Here is a 17,250-nt window from a genome sequence, read left to right as displayed (position 1 = left end):
ACACAGTAATGTGTAACACAGTAATGTGTAACACAGTAATGTGTAACAGAGTAATGTGTAACACAGTAATGTGTAACACAGTAATGTCTAACAGAGTAATGTGTAACACAGTAATGTGTAACACAGTAATGTGTAACACAGTAATGTCTAACAGAGTAATGTGTAACACAGTAATGTGTAACACAGTAATGTGTAACACAGTAATGTCTAACAGAGTAATGTGTAACACAGTAATGTGTAACACAGTAATGTGTAACACAGTAATGTCTAACAGAGTAATGTGTAACACAGTAATGTGTAACACAGTAATGTGTAACACAGTAATGTCTAACAGAGTAATGTGTAACACAGTAACGTGGGGTTGACCTGTGACCCACTTTATATGAACCAATCCTGTATCCTGTGTTTAGAGGTCTAAATACCTCATAACGTTTGCAGACCCAGAGCCTGCATTTAGATGAAACCTTCAAAAGTGCTAACACACATGCATTTCCTGTCTGCACATCAATAAGAGGGATCCCTCCTCTGTTGCTCTACCTGAGCATTCTTACACTTTCTTCAGACTGCGTTTTCTTTATCTCAATCAAGAATGTAAGGTTAGAGGGTGTTGTATGGTATATTGGAGAGATGGCGAAGCCTCAAATTTGTGGTTATTGATAATGGGTTGTATAAATTAAACTGACTCACTGTAGTTCACTGGTTTCTAACATGGGTTTCAATGGTGTTTCCAAACCGTTCCAATGGAGCTATATGTGAAAGAAGCTGCTCGCAGCTTGTGTCCATGACTTGTGCTGTGGAGTCACAAGTAGACGCTGGGATCAATAGGCTTCCTCCAAGCTTGTCAGATCAATGGATAAAAAGAAAAATCAGAGAACTAGACCTGAAAAGCAAAAGATCATTTGACATGCAGGTGACAAAAAGAACAAATCCAAAAGAGAATCAGCAACAAGCATGTTTTAAGAACATCAACATTTATTTCACATGATATAAAACAGATGGGGTATGAACTTTTTGCATATTGATCCTAATAATGTTATTAATAACCTCTTATAGTTATAATATTCGCTCTTCTTTTCAGTGTGTACATAAATTATGCTATTTTGTTTAATTTTTTACAGTTTATACATCTCTTTTAAATTTCTTTTATGTCCTGGAGCTCCACAGTCCTACTTATTGCTTCGTACATGTGCTATTCTCAGAGTCTTCACCACTTGGGACAGATTCAAACACAAAATCTGTGTCATGTCCTCAGCCTCTTCACTGTATATCCTCTCAGTAATGTAAAACAAAAAGAGACACGACTGAAAAAGTAAATCCAAAACGTTCACATACCGCGTGTGTGTGTGTGTGTGTGTGTGTCAACAACAGACTTCAGGAGACTCCAACTGTCTTTTCAACATAAATAATCACAATTTAAGCAAAATACTTAGCTCTGTCCAAAAAGGAGGAAAAACTGCAGCATGAAGTGGCACCTTGTTGAAGTAAAAATCTGCTTTGTGTGTGTGTATATATATATATATATATGTATATATATATATGAAATATATGTGTATCCAATGAAGGACATCTGTTATGTTGCAGGTGAAAAAGATGTGAAAATAGAGCGATATGGGAGCCTCCAGTCTCAAATCAACACAAAGAAGCAGGTTCAAGATCCAAGAGCGTCGGCGGTCACTTTGGGGTGAAAATAAAGCACTGCATGTGTGTTGGGTTTTGGTGCTCAGCCCGTCTGCGGTGAGACTTCTCAAGTGCTCCTATATACAGCTGTACACTCACCTCTGGCAACTCAGTAACAGCTAATACCCCCTCATCCAGATCAACAGAGTATTCTAATCATTCTAATGTTAAAATGTCTTTAATACTGGTTAAGGTAGCAAAAGTTTGTATATTGATGTGCGTGTATGTATTTGGCAGCACGTTTCTATGGAGCTATATTACCCCCAAAACAAGTTGTCCGTGGTGTTGTAAGATTGTGAGATGGTTCAGTTCTATACACGTGGAACTCTTCAGTAGCCGCGAGCAACGGCCACGAAACAGAAGGAGACAGACGAGAAGAAACCAACTGGATGGGTCTGCCCCCCCCCCTCCTTCATACAGATTTCCAGCTGACCTGACCCCAAGTCTTGCCAATCTCAACTGCTTATCTAATATGGGGCGGTTTTTATACAATTACAGAGGAGTGTCGTTGAGCCAAGATGGCTACAGCAATGGGATGTTCTGTTGAACCTGCTATCATGAAGTATTTTATCTAAAAGAGTAACAAACTGTACGTGTAGCTTCTGTCCATAAGGAAGATGCGTTTGCCATAACTCCAACAGAGTTTGGTCATGTTTTGTTGCTCTGATTGGCTGTAGGTCTATCCAATTGTGTCGAGAGGCATCCTGATCTGCGCCTGTTGATAACACCCCTTTGGAATTCAAAACGACCTGAGACTAATTGGCATTTGATAATGATAACAACTGATAATGCCACGCTACACCGTTACAGGATAAATGGCAAAGAATTCAATTTTTGACAAAAAGCATGCAGGAGTCCGTATTGTGGTCAGCATTCGTAGCAGGTGGGGAGGCTCCTTCCACGGTTGGAGTCATAATGACTGACATGGCATTGTCTTTCATTCTCCACACAACCACTTCGGTCACTTTACACGTGTACAACCAAGTGCAATGCCCTCAAAGCCCGGCAGGAAGGATGTTTATAGGTGTCTGCAGTTCGTCTAGTCGAGACAAGATGGCACATACAAGCAACAATGCAGTAAACAATGCCGATGGCCTACACTCAAAACTGAGCCTGAATGCATCCTATTCACACGTAGATGGAGCACTGCAGCCGCCGCCGCTGCTTTCACTCCACACAGTGTGTGCGGACATGGCTCATGTGTTCTGGGTGGCCTGGAGCAGCACTGTATTAAACTACTACATTTCCCCAGGACTACGGGGATGACCATCATATAAGTCAAGTAGTTTAAGACAGCAGATGGCTTTTTCCTCGGTCTCCCACTTCCATTTCAATGATGGGCCTTGTACGGCCGCCTGTTAATGCATAGCTGGACACTCGTTAGGAACCCAGAAAAAAGGGTTCGTTGTAATTCTGACAAACTGATTCATCTTGTATAGAACTAGTGATGATGTCACCCATTCAAGCTGCGATTGTTTCCCCCCCCCCCATACACACTAATGCAAGAATCCCAGAAGAGCTGACAATTGAATTAAACTTGAACTGCGACTGTGTTAAGTATTAAATGATATAAATGTTGAATTAATGAGAGAAAGTCCCATGGGTTGGGAATGTGTTAAAGTTCAAGTGTTAAAGTTCTCTGTGAATGTCTGAATGAGTTTGTAGCTTTTTCTTATTGGCTGGCTACTACAGCTTTTTATTAAAGTACTAATGGGACTTTAAAAGTTGAATAATATCCAGAATGAATGAAGGAATAGGAGTAATAAGAGCATAAGAAACTGTTGTCTGACTAAACCATTTCACAATCTCACTTCTCTGCGTCCATGTTTTGGGACATGTATGACTCCACAGAACCGGTGTTTTGCTTTGGGACACATGAGCACGAACAGATCTAAAAGGAGCTAAACATACATGTGCCTCTGCCTCCGCCTGCCTGTGTGTCTGTGTTGTCAGTCCGTCGTCCTCCCGGGCGCGCTCTCCTTGAGGGCATGTAACAGTAGTATCAGAGTAGTTGTGTTGTAAATGCAGGAAGCCGTGGAGCATGCTTGGTGCAGGCTGGCTACATTTGGGCTTTTTACGGGATGCCAGTGTGGACGCAGAGGATGGAGTCGCTCACGTGTCGCTGGTCACCAGGGCGAACGTCTGTGCTGCAGGGAGGGAGGAGAAGAGAGGGGAAATGGATGAGATGCAAGTTGCAGGATTTTTTTTTTTTCTTTTACTTTCACTGGAAGTTCGTGAACAACATTGGCCCGTAACACCTGCCGCTATTAAATGAAAACAAAGAACTATTTACGATTGTTAGACCATAGCTATAAATGTACATTTACATTTTTTTAAGAATTTGTTTTATTATTTGACAGCCAGACTGCTTTAAAGGAAGAGAGACGTCAGGTTTTAAGCAGCAGTGGACGAATTTCTCAGATCATTTACTCAAATATAAATAAAGTAAAGTAAAAGCAGTAATACAATAACGTAGAAATACTGCGTTACAAGTTAACGTTCTGCATTTAAAAATGACATCATCGTCATACTAATCATATGTTTACCTACAGAGAACCAAAGTTTATAAAAGCGCCGTCAAATAAATGTGAAAAGTATTGAAAAGTATGAGCATTAAGTGAAGAATAAGTGTCTTAAAATGCTGCTTTAAAAAAGAGGTGGGATGTTACTAAGTATATTTACTACTACTACTGCAAACTAATCATTTAACAGCCAAATAAAACACCAGCTGCGGTTTCCTTATTCCGCCACTGGAGTGTGCTGCCTGTACGTGCTCTGTCACCCACAGCAGGTGATGTTCATTTTGGATTTCCACACACAGCTGACATTTTGAGAAACGCGTTGGTCTCGTAAAAAGTATTGCGGAGAAGACAGAAATCCCGCAAAATGCCATTTAAATGTGGGGAAATCTTGCAACGAGCCCGGGCCTTTCCCTCACGCACAAAGACAAACGAGTGAGGCGAGTTGAAACGAGCTCCAAATGCTCCGCTCAAAGTTCTGATTTGTATTCGCGTCTGTGATGTTAAACTGCAGCCCTCGGGAGCAGCAGCTGTGAAGAAAGAGACCAGGTGAATTCTCCCCTGCAGGCACGCAGTAGGGATTTACCTTCTCCAACACTATGAGACACACACACACACACACACACACACACAGAAGGTGAACTGGCGTCAGGTCTGACAGACACACGTCCAGCAGGAATTGGAGGGAGTCTTCGCTTACAGGCCAACATGTTGTTGTTGTTGTTGCTGTGTTTCTTCTCGTCCACTGCGAGCTGCTTGGGAGAGTCCAGGCTCTTCTCGAGCTTCTCCTCCCCGGTGGACGGCTGCGTCACGTCTGGCTCCTCCTCTCTCGGCTCTGGGCTCGGCGTCTCCGGCTCGGGAGTCTGGAAGCTACAGCAGAAGCAGTGTTTTGATTGTTTGTTCGCTTACACTTGTTTATTTCAGTGAACTTTGTAAAGCACTATTGTGATATTGGGCTATACAAATAAATTGAATTGAATTGAATTGAATTGAATTGTTTTCACCATTTTTTTGAATCCTTGACATCCCTTTGACCTTTGTGAACACAAGTTTCTAGCTCCAAAGAACTTCTCAGACTTTCTAAAGATGATGAATAACTTAGCACGCACCTGTTTTCAGTGGTGGTATTTGTTGGCGAGCTGGTCAGATCTTGCTCCCTGCTTTCATCATCCTCAAAAGGCTGAAGGTTTACAATCTCCACACGCTGAGGCTGTGTGCCCAGGTCCAGGATCACCACTCTCTGGCTTTCACACAACTGAAAGAAGAGTTTAGCATGCTTTGCATTGTTGTGATGTGCTGGGAATTATACATAAAGAGCAGGGAATTATTCCAGCTCTCTTTATTCAAAGCAAACAGGAAGTCCACTTTTTTCAACCACAGAGTTGTGCTCCCAGATGTGGAAATAAAAAGTTCAAAAAACGGATAAAACAACGACTGAACGAGTGGATACGTGTGTGTTCTCTGTCCCTGCTGTGGAATGAGGGTGGTGTGCACAGTCTCAGGCTCCGTGGAGCTCCGGGGTGGCATCCCACTGGAAAGCAGCCCAGACCCAGCCAGCAATCCTGGCTGAATCCAGCAGATAAACCCCTCAAAGCCAACCTGGCTCCATCCACATTCCAGCAAATCCCCTGTTATTGTCCCAGATTACACTCAGACATTATGGTCACAATGGCCGATTATCTGCTGGGGGATTAGAGCGAGTGAATTCATTAACAGACAGAGCTGTGTATAGCGACGCCGTGTGCTAGAATTCCTTTGATTCTATCCAACCTGGTGCCCCCGCAGCGCCCAGTAGACTGCGCCGTCCCAGTTTACTATTAGCTGACAGCCACCCCCTGTGTATATGTACTTACTTGAAATGACTGATAGGTCCGGCACTTGTTTGGGACGTTTATGAGCTGTTAATTAGCCTGTTGCTTGCTGCTCTAGACTGCTAAACATTCACAGTGCCTACTGCCAGAACAACATTTACATCACTCCACTTCAGCCACGTAGCAGCAGTTAATGTTTGATCCCATACCACTATTTATATTACACATTATTACAAGTCTACATTATGTTTCTATCTATCTGTATGGACTGTAGAAGAGAAATGCTATCATTAGGAAGAGGGCTGTTTTTTTCTCTTACATCTCATGTTGCTGTTGAAGCCTCCACTAACGACCACCGCTGTGCTTCTCACCAGCATCAATTTCATCACTTCACGTCTGAGAGTGAATCCCGCTGCCGGCTTTTATCAAATCTGACAGTACATAAGTGAAGCTGGGACGCTTGTTAAATTCCTGTCAGTATGTAAAGCATCTTTCTGGATGTTCGGCGATCGGTCTATTAAGCTGGCAGGAATGAAACCACAGAAAACAAGCAGAGACTGTAGGTCACACCAGTACTGTGGTCAGGCAAGGGTTGTTTTTAACCTCCTCTGCTTCAGTAGCATCATGAGGGGAAGCACTGTTTTTAAGGACAGATCTGATCTGAGAAAAAAAAGATCAGTTTAAAATAAAGACAGCATGTGTGAAAGGACTGACTCAATCCTACGCACACCGCAGCGGATTCATCCACAGCTGAAAATAGGCCCCAACAAATGCACTGCTCCCTCCTGTCTGATTAGCGAGGAGTCTTTGTGAGCAGTTTCTAAAGAGCCAGTGGGGTTTGGGAACGCGAGCCATGGAGTAATGAAGCAAGTAAGTGTTGAGAGACAGACTAACACATTGCTGGCTTTGGTCTTTTGTTGACAGGACACGGACTTGTCCTTTAACAAGTCATTTCATTTTTAACTTTCAAGGGAACGCAAAACAGTTTAACGGTCAAGTGTAACAGGAAGTGAATGATGACGATCCCGTACGTCCACCCTCACTGTGCAGGCCTCTCTACCGTACCTCATCGTCTGTGCTGGTGCTCTCAGCCTGCAGCTCCTCCACACTCTGCAGGCTCACGTCCCCGTCCTGCCGCACCTCCTCACACTTGTCGTTTTTCACCTCCTCTGCTCTCTGCACCTCCTGCAGATAGAACGTGAGGAGATGTGCACGAGGCTTTACACCGTATTTGTGACATAAATGTGATATTAAGGTTACATACCACACCCTTTATTTAATTAAAGTAGTACTTTGTCCTATGTACACTGTTTGATAGTGTTACATATCTAAAAGTTATTAAAAGTTCATAAAAACACATTTAGATCTAGTGTTTAGTACTTTGCTTAAAAATTGGACGGGCTTTGGGTGACAATGTGTAATATAAAATGCTCCTACAGTTGAAACGGGTCGCCAGGACAGAGCGACGTTCACACCTGTGGCTACTACTAGGATACAAAACACTCAAATAAAAATACATCCCACTAACATGTGGTGCAGGTTCTGTCGCAGCGGCCGTCTTGCTCTGCTCCATGTGATCCACCTTCAGCTGCTGCAGAGCCGCCTGTAGTTCCACAGGGTCGGCACAGGTCCCTTCTGCCTGCACCCGACTCTGCACGCACGCGCGCACACACACACACACACACACACACACACACACACACACACACACACACACACACACACACACACACACACACACACACACACACACACACACACACACACACACACACACACACACACACACACACAGATCCTTTAACCTTCGCACACACTCTTGACATAACTGATTCAAAATGAATTGTTAATTCATGTTAATGTTAAATAATTAAAGTGAGCATCCGAACAAAAGCATAGCAAGGCTTAGCTGTATATGTGTGTGTGTGTGTGTGTGTGTGTGTGTGGGGGGGGTGACGTCACCTGCATTACAACAAAAGGGTTGTCTTTGCTGAAGGAAGGCGAGCGGCATGGGTTTTCTCTTTTCTTCTCTCGGAGTGACGAGGCCTCCTGGTTTCTCCTCATCCTCTCCAACTGCTCCTCCACACTCATCCTCGTTCTGCCCACCTCCCGATCCCCAAACCCCATCTGATCCACTGCACTCCTGGGGCGGTCCTGTCCGGGGGAAACACTCACTGTTACATTCTTATTTTCTCATCTTCTCTTCTCTTTATTTTCTTTTTGCATTAGCCGTAACGAATAATACATACTGACTGAATTTCCCAGAGATGTGATGTGGACATTGCAGCTGTCCAGAGTGATTTCTAACTGCCTGACCTTTCCTTGGCACGGCAAAATGATCAGTATAGCTCAGTACCACGCTTTCAACTTAAATCATGTTTTCATCTGCAGATGAGTGTTTATCCCTCCTGTCTGTGGTTTGGCAGTGCGGTGCGTAGGTGTCGTGTGGGTGAGTGTGGGCATAACAGCCACGAGGGACTGTTACATCAGCTCCTCTGTTCGGGCGTCATGGCTCCATCTGTAGTTACAGCGAACTGATTTTCTTAACCTTGATGTAGCGGAGATTTATTTCAGCGTATACATTTTTGGTACTGTAGCTCACATTACTGCAGATCGGTAGTTCTAAAATAAAAGAAGGGATGTAGGTATAAAGGCAGAAAACCTGATGCTTTTGGGTCTGGACAGAGGATGTGAGCTCAGACTGATTTATGTTTGAGTGTTAACATTTCTGAAGGCTGCCTCTGTAATTTAGCTGGAACAGGACTTTGGGGTTAGAAAATTCTTTGTGGTACTAGACTCCCCTTATTACACGGTTTCTCTTCCCTCCTCCAGTTAAGGGGTTTTATCGTTTCAATGCAACGCAACGAAACCCTGGACCCAGCTTTACAGCCACCATTGGCCAATGTGGGACCCTACAACCTCAGGCCACAAAACCAGAGCTCCCCCGCTGCTCTCTCTCTCTCTCTCTGATCTCTCATCTGGACTGCGGAGAGTCCAGCTCAGCTCTCCCAACCCTCCTCTGGACCTCTGAGGGTCCAGCTCTCTGTGACCTTGGGCTCTGCTGGAGACCAGTTTAGAACCAAGCTTATCAGCACCAGCAGGTATGATCCAAAGTCTGCCAGCTAATCTTCAGAGCAACAGGAGCACACCAGCAAGTTAGTACAGAGCTGCTAACTATCAAGGAACAAAGGAGAGACCGGATTCCTCCAACCTGAAACCAGGACAGCAAGGACAAAGAACCAGAACCTTCTTCCAGTCTGGTTCATCAACAGGCTGAGAAAGCAGCACACTGAAGGACCTTCTTCTTCCCTTTGAGGACTGGGAACAAACTCTAACTGGGCATATATAGTACAGCATTACTGTAAACATGACTAAACAATGGTTTAACCTTGTTAATGTGTTGGTTCTGATTCACTTTAATGTTCACTGAGTTTGATTATTGTGATGTGTTGTAGTTTACTGTGCAGCCATAAAGTTTAGTTGATGTTAGTTTGCTCACACAGACACAGAGTCTACAGACTAACCATCCTCTCCTCTAACCTGGAACCTTTATCTACACACTCACACACACAGTTTACAATAGGCCTCGACTGAGAGACAAAGCTAAGCTAACAGCTACAGCATGCAGCTTTCCTTTATCTGCTTCTGACCCATACACTGGGGGGGTCTGGTGGCCATTTTGAAGGGAGTCAGGTAGTCCTCCAGGTTACATTATTTTGCCTATTCACATGTACACACCCCCTCACACACACACACACTCTCTGTCTCTCCCTATTGTTTGTTAGCTAGTCACACTTAGTTAGATTGTTTATGATTGACTTTGTCATGTTTTAATAAATGTTTTAATCCACATGTGGGCAGCTTGGTGGTGTGGTGGTTAGCACTGTTGCCTCACAGCAAGAAGGTCCTGGGTTCGAATCCCGGTTTGACCCTGGGGTCAAGCGTGCTAGCGTGGGTTCTCTCCGGGTACTCCAGCTTCCTCCCACAATCCAAAGACATGCAAGCTAGGTTAATTGGTAACTCTAAATTGCCCGTATTAGTGAGTGTGAGTGTTTGTCTGTCTATCTGTATGTGGCCCTGCGATTGGCTGGCGACCAGTCCAGGGTGACGCCGCCTCTCGCCCGAAGTCAGCTGGGATTGGCTCCAGCTCCCCCCGCGACCCTGACAGATAAGCGGTATAGAAAATGGATGGATGGATGGATGGATAATCCACATGCTGTCTCCTTCAATACTGTACGAATATTACTGTACGTAATATTGTAAGAGTGAATACTGCCAACCTCTACTCTGTCAAGAACTCTGGCATCCTTCAACTAGCTGTCGATGTGGAAACTGTGGTAGTAGTTATTAAGTTCATTATTAATCATAATACCTAACTGATAGTTTAGTATTTTATGAGACATTCCTCATTTACATTCATTACATTCCTCATTTATTAAGGTGCTGCCCCAATCGTGGTGGACACTAAGTCCCATTAATCAATATAATTATTAATCATCCTAGATAATCATGAATTATTTCTGACAGCCAAATCGCCCCACACACGGTACTATTCACAACATGTTGGTGCCGCCGTTCCAGGCAAGGTACCAAAGCCCTCCACACTGTAGCTGAGGTAAATGAAGAATTTGTATACTGCTCCTCTGTAAACTTATTCAGACTCCATGCCAGGAGCAGCATGACATGATTAACTGGAGCTGAAACATCCAACACAACAACAACTGCACCCGGAAAACAAAACAGAGATTTGAACAGGAACAGGAAGAAAGGCAAGTGAACCTGAAGGCAAAAGAGGAAACTCGTCTGTCAGGCAACACTTGCAAACATGTGATATGTGCAAAAACTGTTCCCAAAGCAAGTACACTGCCTGTTCTGAAGGAGGGTCAGATAAAGTGACATGTCATTGTAAATGTATTATTCCAAAATATGTTTTTCCTTCTTTTGTGGGGCAGATTCCACCACTCAAACACAGCAACAACAAAACAGCCTCCCTGTAGGCAAATTCTGCCACATTTGCTGAATTGGAATCGGTTCACTTCATCTTAACTATTTTTGTCCCTGTTGATGCCAGGGGAAACCTACTGTTCTGGATTCAGGCTTCTTGGTCTTCCTCAGGGTGACATAGGAGGCAATGGTGGAGGACTCGGGAGGGCTCATGGGAGATTTGGTCCTCGGAGGAACGATGCCTACCGGGTAGGTGGGCGCTGTTGGAGGGACGGCAGGGAACAACGTCACTTCCACATTAGCGAACAAACACAACAGTCAGGCCAACTACTCATGTTGTGGCAGGAAATTTACCCATGCTCCATTTCACAAAACATGTCAACAGAATGTTAACATAAACAGGAGACATTCAGGGACATCGCCGCTGTTTCTCAGCAAGTTGTTTGCTTGTTCTGAAAAAGTAATCACGTTGATTGGTTACAGCTGCATGGGGCGGCTTTGGTTCAGAGGTACACTGGGTCGTCCATCAATTAAAAGGTCGCTAGCTATGAGGATGTGATGGAAAAGGTGCTATACAGACCATTTACCTTATTTCCACCGTCTTTTACAAGTACAGTAAGAAAACAGTGATATAGTGTATGTACAATAAGAAACTGTGAAGAGTATGATGTCAACTCAGAGATCCCAAATGTCATGTGTTTTCACTTAGAGAAATTCATACATTGTCTGCTCTTTAGCAGACTTAAAGTGATACTCTGGAATGTGCCACTTAATATTTAAGTAAATAGCAGGGAATGGATAAGAGGAGCGAGTTCGATAAATGATGCCACACAAGTCTTAGATGTTCAGAATCCTGTCATCTCACCTGTGGCTGCACCAGTGTTAAAGGAAAATTCCAGTATGTTTGAAACTGGGTACTCTGGAAACATGGACCACAGCAAGACGACCTATTTTGTTTCCTAAAGCTTCCAAAGAAACGACAATTGTACGTATTTTTCTGGGTCCACCGTAAAGTTAACTGGAGAAGTAGAAGCAATCAAAAAGTTTGAAAATGCAAGAAGACTGAAAGTGTATCTTTTCACATACATCGCCCAGTCTCGTTTTGCTTCACTTATTTTTGGTTTCTTATTTTCCTCTTCCCTTCCTGGTCTCGTCAAAATTCCCTCCAATCTGTTCCCATGCACTGCTACTTCTGCTTGTGTACTGCCACTTGTACCAACGAAGAAAATAAAAGAAATGAAAAGTAGAAAATAGAATCAAACTGGAATAAGCGTAAGAGCAGCAGCTTGGGTGCAGGAGTACCTTTTGAGGTTGCGGCGTCTTTACTTTCAGCGGAGGCCTCTATCTTGTCCTTGTCCTCACCGTTGGCCTCGTCCACTTCCTCCTTCACCGTGGTGAGCTCAGGCTCACTCTTATACAGCCGATAGTCTGGAGCTTGCTGTGAGGGAGAGGGGAGTGATCGCTCAGGGTCGGAATACACACTGTGCAGCAGCAGTCTGGCACACATTCACATCCACACACATGCATTATGCACTTCCAGAAGAAGGATTTTCAGTGATTCTTTTTGCCCTACAGGATCTCCATTCCAAAAGTAATGGACCATACAAGCCTTTCTTAAAATAACTGAAGAGTGAATCTCTTAACACTGTTGACAAAGATAATTTCTTTTGGTTGTTGTTGGGTAAAAACCTTGTATCTCCCCTTTTAGGGTCTAATACAAATAAGGCCTTCACGTGAAACTAGTTTGGTAATTAATTGGAAATATGTGATGGATTAGGGTGACTGTAAGAGAAGTACATTTTGATAATCTAGGAACATATTTGAAAAAATATTTTGAGAAAAAAAAAGTCATAATGTTACAAGACATAGTTGTAGTTTTATGAGAAAAAGTTAGATTTTTCAAGTTTTTTCAAGTAGATTTCAAAATAAAGTTAACAAGAAAATCTGCAATATTTCCCCAATAAAGTCCCAATAATTGCCCCAAATTAAGTTATAGTATTATAACAATATATTTGTAATCTTCTTCTGTACTCTTCTGTCCAAGACAAAGAAGAGTTACAGGCCGAGCTTGTTTCGTGTAATAACAAGAAAATCTCCAGACTTAGAGATATGAGGTTTCCACCTAACAGCCATGCTGTGATCTTACAGCAGATGGCCTGGCGTCAACAACATTCTCGCAGAACCATTCATGGCTTATTGAGAACCTCTTTCAAAGAATTCTTTATAGCACCAAAAAGGGTTCACTGCAGTAGTACAAGCAGAGGCTTTCTCAGTGTGTGCGCTCAAAGTCGAGGGCAAAACACACTCACACGTGTGTGTAATCCCACACAATACATCACCCATCAACACGTAAGAAAATAAATCCACGTACGGACCAGAATGGGTCTGAATGTGACACTGTAGGGGGGTGACAGTGACGGCTGGATGGATTGCAGGAGTACAGACAAAAACAATACTGAAATGAATCAGTGTATCCAAAATAGGACAAAGTGAGTGTCCTCAGCGTACATTCATTCATTCAGGATGGAGCTAAGATGTGAAAATGATGTAAATGAATGTAAGCACGCAGAGTCAGATGCAGAGGTTCAGTCTGCTGATGGGGGGGGGGGCGGTCACAGATGGGAGTAGAGATGGTTGTGGCGGCGGATGGGGATACAAAGGCTTTCAGCGGTTCTTACGCTGTGGGCTCCGTTCCTGGGGCCGGACTTGCGGTCATCTGGGCGGTGCGTGTGGAGGGGCAGGCGACCGCCAGGGTGTGAGTGGTGGGGGGGCGCGTGAGGGGGGCGCTCTGATGAGTCGTAGTACTGGGGAAGGGGCGGGCGGGGGGGCACGTTTTCACCCTCCTTGAGAGGACTGAGTGGCAGCAGCGTCACTGCCTGTTGACAGTTTACACAGCTGATCTCATTCCAAGGAAATCATGTGGTGTGGTGGGACTGTGTGGACTGTGTCTGCCTGCTGTGTGCTGCTGGACAGGTTGTGTACAGCGGTTTTATCAGAGATTCACTGAAAACAGCTGCTGCTGCTGGAAACGAGGCTGATGAGAGCACAGAGTGAACTACAACAGTCAGGCTGGGAGCTGTGGAACCAAAAACAATGAGCTGAAAGATGCTCTGAACTCTGAACTTTGAGCTGGGGATCATCATCTAACCCTGACCACGAGAGCAGCTGTGATGTCTGAACATCTGTGGTTATAATCGCTAACAAAAACTAACAAAGGAAATAAGAATAATTGTGTGTGAAAAAAACATTTCTGTTAACTGAAATATAAAAAAATGAGGCTCGACAACAACAACAAAAAACCAATAGCTGAAACTGTATTGTATGTTTAGAAAACACACTAAAACAAACTAAAATCCTTAGTACTTGGAGCTCATCTTTGCCATTTTATTTCATACATAAGCCTGCTTAGTATTTTGGCTGGATATGAAATGTATCTTCCAATTTCTTTAGCTGGGCCAGTTTTGCGCCAACATTTTGCACTTGAAGCTGGATCTCCTGTACTGTCGTTGTCGTTGCTCATCTATCCTAACTGTGAACTTATTTTTAAATGGTATATTTTCTTGGGTTTTTACTTTTTGACATTTTTCAATTTCACCCCTGACAAAAACAAACTAGAACTAACACTGAAAATGATAAAAACTAAGTTAAAACCAAGCATGACAAAATCGAAAACTAAACTAGCTAACCCAATTTAAAAACCAATCAAAATTAAACTGAAATTTAAACAGTCAAAATGAGATAACAATGAACTATGAATGCCAGCTGCATAATTAAGTCATGAAAAATGCTAAATTATAATAACCTTTGGCTGTACCAAACACAAACAGAAAAAAACAGATCATCAGCGTATAACGGCAGACAAAAAACTGGCTTTGTGTTCAGCCTGAGCAGAGTTCGAATTGGCTGCTTCAAAGCAAAGTACAGAGCTACATGGTTTCAAAATCTAACTCGCAAGATAAAAAATGAGCAGTGATGGGCATCGTGAAAAGGAAATTATGGATTTGGTTGTTTCTTGGAATGAAAAGGTTGCTATTGAACAGGCAACTTTACTGTTCATAAGGTTGGAGAGATCTTGAATGCACCAACAGTTCTCTAATCATTCCCTGCTCAAAACTGCCTGTGGTGTCATTTGGCACACAAAAAGTCACTGAGAGAGATTATCTACCTCAAGCAAGTAGTATTTAACTGGTCCTAAATCCATGATAATCCAGTGCTGAGAACATATGAAGGATGTTCCTGGTGAATCTGTCAGACATTTCTAATGTTATTATGCACATACAATTACACCCCTGGTGGTTCCTCTACCAAACATTTAATAGTGTGGTGTACCGTGGATATGTGTATGTGCTGTGTGGGCTTACCTCATCCTTCTGTAGACTGGAAAGTGGTTTGGAACCAGGAAAACCTGCAGAACACAGAGAATATGGAGGGAAGAGGAATGGGACTTTACGATTTTCCAGAACAAAAGACACCTGAAAAAAGCATTAGTGCTCAGAGCTAGGCTTTTAAATCCAAAATGGAGAGTTGCATCAGATCCACTATATTCATCTATCACTCTATGAATTGAATCAGAGCGTGTGATGTGTTTAAGAGTTGACTGCAGACTCTTACTGCTGTCTGAGCTCCGCTGTGGTTTGTTTTTGGCCAGAGCCTCCATCACATCCTGGATCCTCCACAGCTCCTTCTGGATCTGGATGTGCCGCTGACTTGGAGGCTCTGTCTGAACACACACACACACACACACACACAAACACAGACACACTTCTGTGATGAACAAGCTTATAACAGTGTGTGTGTCTGTGTGTGTGTGTGTGTGTGTGTGTGTGTGTGTGTCCTACCTGTGGGCTGCCCAGGGCCTCCAGCTGCTCCAGCAGGTTGGACTTGGCCAGAGTTACATCTGCCCCCAACCTGTCGTACTCCCTCCAGGAACGCTCCAACTCCTAAAACCAGGACAGCAGCCAAGCCCATAGTCATAGGACTGAGCGTGTGTGTGTCCTTGACATGTGTATCATGTGATCATTTCTTCGACAACATGCTAGACTTTCTTTAATAAGCTTCATCCACCTGTCCTGCATTCCTGTGTGTGTGTTGGTGTGTGCTCACAGTGCTGACTCTGGACAGCTCTCTGCAGGTGCTGAGCAGGCCGTTCTGCAGCACGTCTCTCTGCTGGATCAGGCTCTGCGTGGCTGCAGCGTTGGAGCCATTCTGTTCGCTAAGTTCCTGACTTGCAGACAGCAGGGCCGTCTCCAGAGTGTGCTGCCACACACACACACACACACACACATTTACTGTACATGTAAGTCTACACGAAGATGCAAGCGTTAATACACACACTGATAGCTGTACCTTCTCTCTGTGGAGCTGCTGCAGCTTCTCCTCCTGCATCCGTACTGTCTTGTCCTGCTCACACAGTCTGCTCAGCTTAGTCTGGCACACACACACACACATCAACTAAACTTTCTTTAAAACGTGTTATGCATTTCACCAAGTGCTGCGCATGTCTTACGTCTATGTCGGCCTCCTCTGTGCGCTTGATGAAGGAGCTGTCCTTGCAGTCGTCTGGGATGACCTGAAACGAGGAGGAACAGTTAGACTGGGACAGCAGGGGGCGGCAGCAACACATCTGTGAGGATGGAGAGCTCCAGCCATGAAGAGTTCTTCTCCAAAATACTATGAATGACCTGACATTTGAATTGATTGATTTTTTTTTTTTTTCTTCCAGTGCACATAGAATGCAGTCTGACTAATCTGAAATCTTTCTGAAAATACCAGAATTCCATTACATTTGTGATGAGACTGACAGATTTTAGAGAAGAACTCTTCACATGCCTCCTGCTCCTGTTCATTCCAGAGGCAGGAAGAGAAAGGGGGATGAAGGGATGAGCGCTCCGTGCATGTTCACTAATCCTGTTCCCCTGAAGCTGTTTACCCAGGTGTTATTAGGGCTGAATATTACAATGTAAAAACAGACATGGGGAGGTGCTGCCTGACTCTCCACTTGTTCTCTTTTAGCACATTTTTTTAGCAGTCTGGAGTAAAGAGATGAAATCCTCTGAAAATTAGAGTGAATTTTACAGAGCACATGATAATGTTACGTTCCAGGAAACATAGCTGGTGCAAACCCAGAGGAACCCAGAGGACCTTCAAAAAGCAAAGAAAAATAAAGACTATTCAGTCCACTGGAAGGTTTTCTGGAATGTATTATTAATATTATTATCATTATTCATAATTCATTCATTTATTACTGATGCAGTCAGGGGGTTATGTGGTGGAACAAATTCTCGTTGAACAACAGTCTG

The 17,250-nt window shown here is 43.6% G+C and overlaps 1 protein-coding gene across 1 annotated transcript in view; it reads right to left on the bottom strand.

The window, feature by feature from the left end:
- Positions 1 to 3,652: 3,652 nt before the first annotated feature.
- Positions 3,653 to 17,250, bottom strand: part of LOC139221536 (pleckstrin homology domain-containing family A member 5-like) — a 178,570-nt gene continuing 164,972 nt past the window's right edge. Inside the window, exons 15-28 of the mRNA XM_070853438.1 lie at positions 16,458 to 16,520; positions 16,298 to 16,378; positions 16,055 to 16,207; positions 15,790 to 15,891; positions 15,563 to 15,671; positions 15,313 to 15,356; positions 12,254 to 12,389; positions 11,090 to 11,211; positions 7,970 to 8,161; positions 7,536 to 7,658; positions 7,073 to 7,192; positions 5,306 to 5,451; positions 4,897 to 5,066; positions 3,653 to 3,824 (exon numbers count right to left, since the gene is read on the bottom strand). Of these exons, the coding sequence (XP_070709539.1) occupies positions 3,790 to 3,824; positions 4,897 to 5,066; positions 5,306 to 5,451; positions 7,073 to 7,192; positions 7,536 to 7,658; positions 7,970 to 8,161; positions 11,090 to 11,211; positions 12,254 to 12,389; positions 15,313 to 15,356; positions 15,563 to 15,671; positions 15,790 to 15,891; positions 16,055 to 16,207; positions 16,298 to 16,378; positions 16,458 to 16,520 (1,596 nt within the window). The 3' untranslated portion in view covers positions 3,653 to 3,789. The remainder of the gene's footprint in view (positions 3,825 to 4,896; positions 5,067 to 5,305; positions 5,452 to 7,072; positions 7,193 to 7,535; positions 7,659 to 7,969; positions 8,162 to 11,089; positions 11,212 to 12,253; positions 12,390 to 15,312; positions 15,357 to 15,562; positions 15,672 to 15,789; positions 15,892 to 16,054; positions 16,208 to 16,297; positions 16,379 to 16,457; positions 16,521 to 17,250) is intronic.

The sequence above is a fragment of the Pempheris klunzingeri genome, chromosome 22 (genome assembly GCF_042242105.1).
Source record: "Pempheris klunzingeri isolate RE-2024b chromosome 22, fPemKlu1.hap1, whole genome shotgun sequence".
Lineage (NCBI taxonomy): Eukaryota > Metazoa > Chordata > Actinopteri > Acropomatiformes > Pempheridae > Pempheris > Pempheris klunzingeri.
This window is presented reverse-complemented; position numbering and strand designations above follow the sequence as displayed.